Source organism: Cupressus sempervirens, chromosome 11 (assembly GCF_028749045.1).
Source record: "Cupressus sempervirens isolate cs-2001-9-10 chromosome 11, ASM2874904v1, whole genome shotgun sequence".
NCBI classification, from domain to species: domain Eukaryota; kingdom Viridiplantae; phylum Streptophyta; class Pinopsida; order Cupressales; family Cupressaceae; genus Cupressus; species Cupressus sempervirens.
The window spans coordinates 274,637,593-274,650,452 of record NC_143128.1 but is presented as its reverse complement, the minus strand read 5'-3'; the positions used below and the strand labels follow the sequence as shown (position 1 = coordinate 274,650,452).

The window sequence follows — 12,860 nt, the reverse complement described above, 5'->3', positions numbered from 1 at the left end:
CTTTGGATGCTTTCTAATTGTTTGTATAGGACTTGAGTGATTAATGTGTTTTGTCTTTTGGTGCTTTTTGGTTGCTTGTATAGGGCTAAGGTGATATTGAGATTGGTCTTTAGGTGTTTTCCAGTTTCTTGTAAAGCACTGAGGTGAATTCTGTGTTTGATCTATAGGTGTTTTCCAGTGGCTTGTAAAGGACTGAGGTGAAAATTGTGATTCTTTGATTTGTACATTTATGAGCCTAGGGTAAGTAATATGTGTGTACGTTGGGAAGTGGTTTGGAATGCAGGCTAGAGCCCAGAGTGGCTGCCTGGGTAACCCATTGTAGGTTGTTTTAATAAGTGATAACATTTCATTAAATGGGTTTTAGAATGAATTAATAAGAGTAAGTGTTTTTCCTTGCACATGTCTCGAGTGCTAGTATAGGCTAGGATAGGAGTAGAGAGGATGCTTGGTTGTGGCCTTGCTTCATTAGTATGCCTTTTCAGTATGAAAGGATACTAGTACCACATAGAGACACTAGGGGCCAGAGTCCAAAGAGGCTGCCAGGGTAACCTTAGAGTTGGATCATGCAATGACACTTGCCCAGTTACATAGTAGATTTCTTACGTGTTATTGTTGCCTTTGCATTTAGGTGATACTGGTGTCTTGGTACCCTTTGAGATAGTTTGCTTTCAAGTATTTCCTTGACCTAGATGTTGGTTACGACTTATATTTTGATATTTGTATGAGACTTGAGTTTATCTCCTCAGCATAGTGGGAGTGAGCCATTTAGGTTCCATGAGGTCGGGTGGTAGTGTATTTTTCTTATACAATTGAGATTCGATTGCTGGATGTTGTTGCTGGATGTTCTTGTGCAGTTGATCCTTTCTATTTGATCTTATATTTCTATTGGATAGTATTATTTTGTTGTATTGTATTTGATTATTAGAGATCTTATGAGATGATGCATTTATTTGTGATGTATATTCTTTGAGCTTTTCATACCCTGTGATTTGTACAGTGGATGATTATGTATTCTGATTATGCCAAGTGACATCCTGTAATTGTATATTATTTAATTGGAATTGTACTTGGAGTTATTCTTTGATGGTGGATTTTTTATGTATTGGATTTAGTATTAAATAAACTTAAATGTGATTCAACATCATGGGACCTTTAAGAGATGTAATCTATTTTATGGATTGTGTTTATGTATGTGATTAATGCTTCCACTATATTGTATCTGTTGTTGTTCAGTTATTATTTTCTTAAAAAAATGTTTGGAAAACTTAGTGAAAATTTAGGTTAATTTATTTTGAGTTCCCTGGTGGGGCGTTACATTTGGTATCAGAGCTCGAGTTTCTACATTGGGAGCTTTGGGTATATTAACACCACTAGTTGACTAACTAGTTAAACTAAAATGAAAATTAAACATTGTTATGTATCTATTGTAATTTGAACACTTGAAACTTGATTTCTTGAAACATAGAAAAAGGAAAAACTTGTATAACTATTGAGTTGGATTTCAAACATTTTTTCTTATGATTGTGCTTTAAGGTGGTATGCCTTTGATTGACTTTGTGAACATCTATGTTGTTCTTGCTTGGGTATTTTCAGTGGAGTCTTATCCTCCTATAGGGGGAAAGGGTCCAGTGGGACCCACATAGTGAGTGCTAGATTTTTTATCTTTCTTGTAGGCTTCTAGGAGTAAGCCTAAGTCTAGGGGGAATGAATGTAATGCCTACCCTTAGTTTACTTTTTAGATTGTATTGCTAGATTCTTTTAGGCCAGTTTTGTGATTATGTTTTATGATTATCGGTACTTGGTTACTGAGTTTGATTTGATGTTATTTCATACTTAGTTTATTATTTGATGAATGGCTTAGTTATTTCATGTGTTCCTGCTTACTTCTATGATGGTACATATATGTTCATACAATGATTTCATTCATCTCATGATGATAGTTAGATGTGTGATTTATATATAGTTTCTATGGTTACCTACCCATACTTGCACGTGTATGGTGTACTTGTATGTTTTACTTTATGTTTGACATTTCCGATGTGGTTGAGGGAGGGAGTCATAGTCACCTACTAGTTGGGATCTACACAATGCACCACTCCCCACCATTGCCTATTTAGTTTAGATTATATGTGTATGTACATGTGTGGATTTTATGTAGATTGCAAGTACCGTGCATCGACTTCCCTACATTTCCAAGATGAGCGTGCCCTATTGCAGTATCTCAATGGTAAAAGAGAGGAGATAATTCTTGAGTCCAAATCCTAACCTAAGCCAATTGTCCTAGAAAGTAGGACAAGAATTTGAGTTTTTTACCCATCCAAATTTGTCAAGTGATGCATATTTGTGAATTTGACTCAAGAGTTTGATTATGTTCTTTGTTTGTAGTTGAGTTGTTGTATTTAGTCTTGTGGGTCTATTGTGATTTTTAGTTACATTTAAATCAAATTAAAAGATAATTTAATAAAAATTTTATAAATATAATTTAATATTTAATTATATTTAATTAATTGAGAAGTTAATTAAATAAAAGAATTAAATTTAAAAGATTTGATTAAAGTTCTAATTTTTGCGTATTTATATTCATGTAATTTAATAATAATTTATTTAGGAGTTTCATTTTAATAATAAACTCTAAATAATATTATTAGTTGAATTAACAAATATATTAGTAAAAGTGTCTCGTGATTTAATAAGAGAGAAAAAAGAAATTGATTTAATAAAGATTATTTTAATTAATTGCAAAAAGGTTACACATGAAATTAAAATATAATAAAATAATAACGGAAAAAGGGTTTCGCGTGATTGCATAATCGAAGCCTTAATTTGGGGAAAAACTCTTTATTAGGAAATTAGAGTTCATTTCTCGATATCGAGATTTGGAGGAGCCAATTTTCAAGAAGGTTTTCAGAAGAAAATGAATTGCTTGCAAACTTTGTGTGTTTGTGGTTTAGCATCAGAGAGCTATGTGCATCTGTTGTTTAGCATTAGATCTAGGTAGGATCTTGTAGTTTTGCATAGTAGATTCATTCTTTGGAATATTTGTCTTCTCTATGTTTGTGGATCTGTATTTTGAATGCATTTGGGTTGAAACCCTTGTATGAGAAAAATTGATTGTTTTAGTAAACTCAGATTTTACTTGATGGTTTTTAATTTTATATGAAAATAATTTCTACATATTAGGGGAACCTTTTTACATCTTTTGATAATTCAAAAACTTTAATATTTAAATGATACTTGGAAAATGATAATAGAAACCCTGTTTGTATACTAAACTCTTATGTTTATTACTATTGGGCACAAATAAACTACATCTATAGAGAATAATATTACTAGAAATAAACTTGAGAAGAACCCAAAATATATACAACGAATAACCTTTTTAAAAGTTCAAGCATAATTCAAATCTAGATTTAGAAGTTCAAACCCAAACCATGTTCGAGTTACCTTATAGAGGACAACAATAAAGAAATATTAAAATGAATTTGATCTTGTATGCAACTTTCTCATGGAAATGACATTAAAAGGAAAAAAATATGCATCCACCAGATGGAAAGATAAATTTAACAGAAGAAAATCCCCACAGATCATAAAGAGGCTTGGAGATGCATTGATGTCATGATATAAGATTCAAATAACCGAAAGAAGTCACTTTACATTAAATATCCATCTCTAGAAATAAGTGGCGAGAAACAATCTAATCATATTGTTGTTAAAAATGTCACATTGAGATAACATGAAGGGTTAACCTACTTGTAATGTTGACCCATTAACTATCACCATTTTGTAAGGGCCCCTAGAAATATGGAAATATGTTGCAAACTGTGAAAGAAACCTAGATCATTGATCATTAAAAAGATGCATGAATAAAAATTGATAAAAGATGACACTACAACTAGGCCACACCACTATTCAATCAAACACAAGTAAACTACATGGACAAACCTTGACTAGTTTTTCCATTTTACAAGGGGCAAAAAGGGAGCCCTACAAAATAGAGAAATGAGGGTAACACAAAGATTAACTTTGTAGACAACATGACATGTTAACCTAATGTCATAGATTTTAACCCATTGAAAATATCTCATATCATTTATTTGTGATGGGTCGAATGGTGACAAAAATAATCAATAGCTACCAATGAAAAAGTGCTTACATTATTTTATTTTGATTATTCCTTTTACAATAATAATTTTTTTTAGTAATTTAGTGAAACAAAATTCTATAGTGAAATGCAAGTGTGGCAATGAGGGGCTAATGCTTGGTAGACACACTTTCAAATTATCTTTTGAGTTTAAATTTCATCAGAATTTCACGATGGATAAGAGACTATGTAGGGAGGTTTTGTACACAATGTATTTCAGCTCTCTACATTCGTCTCAAACACCATACTCTTCAATAATCAAATATTCAACTAGCAATTTTACACATCATCCACACCAACAACGAGTAATTAATGAAGTCCATTTTTGTTTCTTAGTATCAATTGAAAGAGCTAATATTCGCTAAACGAGCTCTTAAATTATTAAGCAACTAAATATGAAGAGCTTGGAGCTATGCAAATTGTAACATGCAAAATTTATTTAAGCCATTTAATAATTTTTATAAGAAATTATAACGACCAACAATAATATTGGATATATTGATCTTCAAACTTAGGACCTACTTGTGGTTGGTTAGATTTTTTACCACTGCATTACTTGACCTTTCATAATGAACACTTCTAAATCCTATTAAGAAGTGTATATCAATTCCAATGCACTCTTTAAGATAGATTCATAATGAAATGAATTATATAACATCAAATTTAAAATATTACATGCATAATATAATTAAATGCTCTAAATAATTTGCCTCATTATAAAATTCAACTAATATTATAAAGTTCAACTAATAAATATACATTTAATATTAGTTTCTATATAATTAATAATTAAACTATAAAAAATTATCTCTTATTTAGTTTTTAATAAAAAAATTCAAAGGTTAAAGGATCTAATTGCCACAAGGGGTTTGATGATCCTTATGATTTATGTCATAATATTCTTCAATTACTACTTTTAAAAAAATTAAAAAAATGAAACACATGTATTAGGTAACAATGGATGATTTGTTAGTCTTTTTGGTTGTGATTAGCCCATTTGTGCACCACTATTGAGACATTTCATATAGATTACTGAGACATTTAGTCACAAGTGCCGAAAGTTTTATTGAGTGACTATTGTTGCACGAACACTGCAGGTATCAAGCAAACATTTTGAAATGACACTTTTGGACCACTTTGTACTCTACCATCCTTATAAAGAAATTGGTGAATACCCAAAAACTAAAACCTAGCTATAAGTACTTCATTCACCTATATAGTTTTATACCAAAAAATCAGCAAACTTACAATTGAAAAATTCTAGATATACAAAGTTAGCCCAAGCGGCTACATAATGTTTTTCCGTAGACTTATTAAAAAAGGAGAATGATGCCAATCTCATCTTAGAAACAAAATTTCCACACTTCAAAGTACATCAATTGGCATATTATTTTCCGAGAACCTTGTTTATTCCATAAGAACAGCTTCAGTTGACATATCTAGGGGGAATGCTCGTTTCATAACAGCAAGCCATGGTTTGAAATACTTAGATAAAGTGTCCCTGCCATTGTAACACGTCTGCATATATATATATATATATATATATATATATTTTGTGGGTTCTAACTAAAGCAAGTAGATGGACTTTACGTGGGTTATTGAAAAGGACCACGATCACAACAGATTATCCACCTTTTTGTGCAAAGTTATACGCCTTACAAAGAAACCGAATAAAAATTACAGGGAACAAATAAAAAACCATGATCAATTAATGAATGAATAACTACTCTGAGCTTTCAGGACAAAGACTTATTTATCGATCACCCAGATATCATAATTATACACAAGTCAACTCTCTTCTTGAGTACATTAGTAAACCATGGACTTCTTAAACCTATTTATGAAATTAATAAACTGTATCTTAGTGGATAAACATAGAGTGATCATTTCATAATGATTGTATCCATTTTTGGTAAAGATAAGAGCAAGCATACTATGATGATTGTTTTTTCACTTTGGCGATGGATCCTGAGTGTTATCTGTGAAAACGTATTTTATACAATTGAATCTAACAATAGTAGAATGACAATTTTATGAATTGTGAAAATCTGATATCATTCAACAGATACAAACCACAAAAATATAAGAGCACAATCTCTTAGAATTGTAAAATCTAATGACATGAATACCTATGTATGAAATTAATAAACTGTATTTTAGTGAATAAACAAAGAGTGATCATATAATAATGATTGTTTCCATTTTTGGTAAAGATAAGAGAAACCATACCATGATGATTGTTTTTTCAGTTTTGCTGATGGATTCTGAGTGTGATCTGTTAAAACGTATTTTACGTTTCAAAGATTCTTACACAATCGAATCCAAAAATAGTAGAATGACAATTTAATGAATTGTGAAAATCTGATATCATTTTACATAATCTCACAAATCAAAACAAAGAACAAAAGAGCACAATCTTATAGATTATAAAAATCTAAAGACATAAAAACCCGCCGTTATTGTAGAATGTCTTGAAGCAATGAGCTATCAAGCAATGGAGAAAAGAAAGCAGCATCTAAAGATGTTCCAAGCAGTTCTTCAAGGCAATCTGAACCAATGTGTTGAAGCTCTGCCGATGGTTGTAAACCTGAGCTCTGATTCACAAAAAACTGAGAATCATCAAGCCTAGCATGTTGTAATGGCTGATTAACCACATGGTCCAGCTCTGATGAATCTCTGAGTCTCTTCCTATTCATTAGTGGGGGAGAAGGAGAAGGAGAAGGAGTGAAAAAAAGAGAAGGATTAACAACATTGGGTCCCAAGCAATTCATATAACGTCTTCTAGAAGCACTAAGCTTGTTGGAGAAAGCATAATCATTTGTTCTCAAGGCTTGCATCACAATATGGGTGGGAAAGTTTAGTAAAGCCCGAGACCCCCGCATGAGAAGAGCAGCTTTATCATAAGCCATGGCTGCCTCCTCAGCAGTACTGAATGTTCCAAGCCAAACCCTTGCTCCTTTTCTTGCTGAATCTCTTATTTCTGCTGCAAATTTCCCCCACGGCCGCCTTCGAACTCCTCTATAATGTTTTGTAGGAGGAGGAGGAGGCTGTTTAATCTCCACAGCCTTTTCCACAACTGGGGCTGCAAGAGCTTGTTGGAGAATGCTGTATAGAATCATGTCCTCTGAATACCCATTATTTTCCTCTACTGGTTTCTCTTCATGGCCTTGCATTAGAACTGCCCACACATCTTCCACTAGCTTCTCTGGGCAGCTTCCATAGTTGCTCAAGGCCGCCATTGTTATCTTGATAGGAATGAATGGATGATTCTAATGATGTTTTTGAGATCAAGTAGTCTTGTACTTGAGCAAGAACTGCAGCCCTAATTTCTCTTCAAACTCTTTTCAATGTGGAATCTCAACGATCTAGAACTATGGTCCTTGAATATCTTCAAACTCTTTTTGATGCAAGATCTATAGAACCAATTATCTTCAAACTCTTTGATGTAAGATCTCAAGGACCAAAAAGTGAAGCCTTTGGTTATCTTTGAACTCTTTTCTAACTCATGAATCAAGAATTTTAATACTAAATTATCTTGAACAGATAAAAAGAACTGCAATAATAAACTATCTTCGCTCCTTTTGATGTGGGATCTAATGGATCAATAATTGCACCTCAAAAACTTTCTTGCTTGCTGATCAAGAACTGCAACCCTAAATGATCTTCAAACTCTTCTTGATGTGAGATCTTCTCCCAGACAAGAAGCTACAATTCTTTTTGATGTGGGATTTAATGGATCAATAATTGCAGTTCAAAAACTTTCTTGCTTGCTGATCAAGGACTGCAACCCTAAATTATCTTCAAACCCTTCTTGAAGTGAGATCTCACACACAAGGAACTGCGATTCTAAATTTTCTTCAAACTCTTTTGCATGTGAGATCTTCCACTATGGGTCTTCACCAGAAGTATTTTGCTAATGCTGAGCTTAAGAACACACTTCCATTTACCAAAGGGTATTTAAGGAAGCATTTTGTGAGCTTGGAGTGAGTACAAAGAAACTATTATAATGGGTTGGTTATCTTAGTGAGCTCTGAGGAAAGTTCTGCGATGCCAGGCTAGCTGTTTGGCTGGCAAATGCAGTTTTTTATTGCCCAATTTGAGTCATGTGCTCTTCATGGACAAATCCCAAAGTCAAAACGCAGTTTTTTTCCATTAATAGTGAGGAAGGTGATATCATTCCGGTGTGATAGCTAACTGTGAAATCCTTACCTTAAGACATCTCGTCCTTATTCTCAAGTCAATGAAGTCAAGTATAAGTTATGCACCAATATCTTTAGCCGTACAAATCAGCTTTTATTGAAGTCGTCCTAAACCGTTGGTAGCATTGCGACATCAAACTGCAACCCTAATAGCTATATAGCTTCACATACATAGCAGTACTTCGCAAGAGCTTACAACATTAAACTCTACGCTTAATAAAACTTACTAAGATAAAATGCATACGGTCAGTATTCAAACTTTTTTCTCCTGACAAATTCTACAAGTAACGAAGTGTGTTGTATTCACCAATATAAATTAGGATGGGCTTTTTAATGGGTTTTTTTTTCTTCTACATTGAATTTTAGTAGATCATTTTTAATACTTGATTTAAAATATATTTAAATGTTACTTATTTTTGGATCAAATTATGTATATTCTTAATGAAGAATATGAAGGATTGAACTCCAAATATTAACATTGAATTATAGAAGTAAATTTCTTTTTGAATTGAATGTTTTTGATGCAGGATTGTTTCTGATTTTATTAATATATAAATCTATACATTTTTGTTTTGAAAAATGACATTGAACATGGAGTTCCACTACAGAGTTCACATGGGTTGTGCCTCGAAACCAATTAAAATTGCAAACAACCACTAAGTAGCAAGAGCATCACTAGCGAGAAGCAACAATGCTCCCATTCATCTAGTTTACCCCATATTTATGTGGATTCTAGGGCAATGTCTAGGAAGGATCACCCCATGTCATATTTACCTTCTCCTTCTAATTTATTTCTTCATTTTGCATTGATACTGAAGGCAAATTGAATCAGCTATTTTAAAGATTTAGGCACTTGTTAACCATCACCGATGCTAATAAGTTATCTTGCACCGCTTGAGGGCTACCTAGAGGCAACACCACTTGGATGAGGTGAGGTAGAGTAGTGTCTAACCCTAATCACTCCTATTGTCTATGTGACACTGAGGAGTATCGAGATTTGGAGATTGAGAACACTAGGTTGGGACGCTTTGACCTTAATGTGATCCATGGGGAAAAGAATGACCACGAGAGATAGGAGTGGCTAGGAACACCTTGATAACAATACACAATATATTTCTCGAATGAGTCCTAAATTTTGTCTTGGTCATGCCCTCTCCTCTAATTTGAATTAGGTGATAGACTAATCTAAGATCCAACTTTTTAAAAATCATAGCTCCATTTAGTTCATCTAATAAATTATCAGTGAATAGACCATAAAACTTATCATTAATTGTGCATGATTAAAGCTTCTATAGCCTAGGGACATGGCCATTTGTCATCTATTTTATTCACCATAAGAACTAGAGAGGATTAAGCTTTCTATCCATGTGGATGATATTATTTGCTTCATAATCTGTTTAATTTGATTTAATTTTTATATATTTTGATACCTAAAAGATTTAAAAATGGTTTTTTGACATCTTAGAAGTAGGCATATGACATGATAACAATTTCTTTTAGAGGGAATATCTTTAGGTATACACCCTATAATCATTGCATTAAAATGATGTAGAAGCATGCTGGGTGTAAGGGAAATCTTACATCACTCAAAAACACTTCTACTTTTCTTTTCAATAAGGGCTATCTCAATGTAGAGTTGTTATTTCTAAAAACTTACTATTTTAGAAATTTTGTCATTAGAGCTCATAATTTTCTAATTTCTTCCCTACAGGTTTACTTTGGATATATCAGCCTGTTAGTAAATTTCATTACAAGATCAACTCTACTTTTGAAGATATTTCATTTTTAGTATTAGAGACATGGTATAAAAACTTTGGAGTTTGGACCTAGTTATGAAGGCTTTAGAGGCTCTAAAAATGGGTCAAACCTTTTGACAAGACCAACTAGATCTCACATGAGTCAAACACTGTACAGAAGTTTGTGGCATGTTAAAAATGGGATCAAATAGCCAATCAGTGCATCTTGCAATGAGTTACACTCTCTAAAAGTTATGCTACCTGATATGGACAAAAATCAAATTTGTTTTGAGTTCCAAAATTTTTTGGGTCCAATTTTTTCAAATTATCATTCATATTAGGGTTATTCAAGGATAATAACAAGCCAATTTCTTGTTCTTGCAAATGATCATTATTTCTCTATTCTATTGTGTGTGTTTGTGTTAATAAGTGGAGTACCCTTCATCATAAAATAAATAATTAATTGTAGATCTATATTTGTAAAGACATTCAATTCTTTTAATCAAATAATTAGCCAAGAGTACCCTATCTCCTCTCTTGATAAACTCTTTCATTCGATGAGAGCTTACCATTTGTGCTAAAATTCAAGCCTCTTAGATTGACTCTACTTTCTTATAAAGTAAATATCCCTAATGGATATTTTAATAAAATCTCAAAATTTTCCTTTCAAATAGTATCTACCGCACCCATTGAGATAACACACTTTGGAAAGTCAAGATGATAGTCTCCCATGGATAGTTATCAATGCTATACAATTTTTTCGAACAACAAACACTGCCACATTCGTAATCAAAACTTGAAACCCTAGAACTGGATATCTAAGAAAATTCATATGCTTAGCTAATTTTGTGTAGATTAAGTTATGAACTTACAACCTTATATTATCAAAACTATTAATCTCTCCTTCTTTAAAATTCTATTACTTTGAGGGTTGATGGGAAATAAAAGCAACAAGTAAATGAAAAGAAATGTTTGAAAAAGAATAATGTAAATACTCAACTAGTTCCTTACCACTTTCTAATATCAATTCTTGGAATTTTCTTCCTCACTTGGACCTTTAATATGAAACAACCTATTTTCAATTCATTTATGTCCTCTTCCATAGTTTCTATCATAATTAAAATATAAACCTTTTAACTTGTCATACTCATTTTTTTATGGTTATAATACAATGGGTGAAGGATGAGAAGGTGTTGATGACCCCTTCTCTAATATCCCACTAACCCCTTACTTTCAAGAAATTAAATATTTTTCATCTACCCTATGTGCTAATAAAAAATAATTATATGTAGAGGAAGGATTAAACACATGTATTCCATGTTGAAAGTGTTATTTGAGGCCTCCCAAAAAATTATCCATTAAGTTCAAGTATCTATAATTTTATTCACTCTCATATATAGATTTTGAAAATTTTGAAAGTAATTCCTTACTGATTTCTTCTTCTCTAAAGTTTATCTTTTTGGTTTAGGATCTTGAATATGTCGCTAGGTATATGTTATTTATATTCTATGTGACTTCATTGTAAAACCTAACCATAAGACTGTGCGATCCTTTTATGTCATTGGGTATATGACCATTGATAGCAAATGAACTTGCATAAACCTAGATGCAATGACATCATACTTGTCTCTTTCCACTTGTTATTTGATGAAAATAAGAAAAAAAATCTCCATTTTTAAAAATACATGTTAGTGCATAATATCCATCAAACTTGCACATATCTACTTTTTCTATCTAGTTTGTGGATCCCAAATAATATTATAATTTGAATCAAGATTTTTACCATGATAATTGACTTTCTTTTCTTGAGACAACCTTTCTTAATCTATTGATATAAGAAGTTAGCATGCTCTTTATGTTAGAAAAAAATATACTCTCATGTGGTGGATATGTTCTTGTAGTTCACACACACACACACACAACCTCTCTTAATTGATGACATCCCTTAACATTTCTTACTATTGTCCTTTATAATTTAACAATGTTCTTGAAATTTTATTTGTATACTTATTTATAAATGATTACATATTAGATATCTTTAAATACGATAACATAAGAACATGTTACACAAGTAATTTTTATGTTGTATTATGGTTACTAGTAGAAGGGGGCAAGAAAGCTTAAATTTGATTTTTGTGGTCATTCTTGAAATGTCTTAGGATTGAAATAGAGTAATCCCAAACCACTTAGAAATGAATCTTTGACGGAAGGCTCTCAAATGTTAAAGAATAGAATAAAAATCATCAATATTAAGATCGTTGAAGTTGTCAGCCCACTCAAGCCCAAGAGGCATTGGGGCATGATGTCGGAGAGCAAGAATTGATCCCTAATGGACTCTTTGTGACCCATTCAACTTCACCAGTAGACCAAAGACCCATTGACTTATTTTCATATTTGATAACATGTATAAGTACATATTCAAATTTCTATTTTTTACTTGGAAATATGTATGAGCGTGTGGAAGAAACGTGGACAGGTATGATTCAAGTAAACAAGCGACTTCACTTTTCTTTTTTCACCTGTCTTTAGTTTGTAATTACGTAAGGAAGCAACTATATTAGAAATATAATCGACCAAGCTCTCATTGCATAGTTTGTCAACCCAAAAATTCAGGTCAGCATTATGATGTAAAAAGTACCAACCATAAATCACTCCCCGAGATCCTATTTTATTGTACTTTTACCTCAACGTTTGGATAATGTCATAATTTAAGGACCATGTTTCACTTAGCAATGATTATATGAGAAATCTTATTTCATATAATATCCTGCATTCAAAAGGAAA

The 12,860-nt window shown here is 32.2% G+C and overlaps 1 protein-coding gene across 1 annotated transcript; it reads right to left on the bottom strand.

Moving 5' to 3' along the window:
* Window positions 1–6,597: 6,597 nt before the first annotated feature.
* Window positions 6,598–7,368, bottom strand: LOC149529178 (pathogenesis-related genes transcriptional activator PTI5-like). Its single transcript, XM_089811696.1, has one exon. The coding sequence runs from the start codon at window positions 7,312–7,314 to the stop codon at window positions 6,598–6,600; it is 717 nt and encodes a 238-aa protein (XP_089667822.1). The 5' UTR covers window positions 7,315–7,368.
* Between the last annotated feature and the right edge of the window lie 5,492 nt (window positions 7,369–12,860).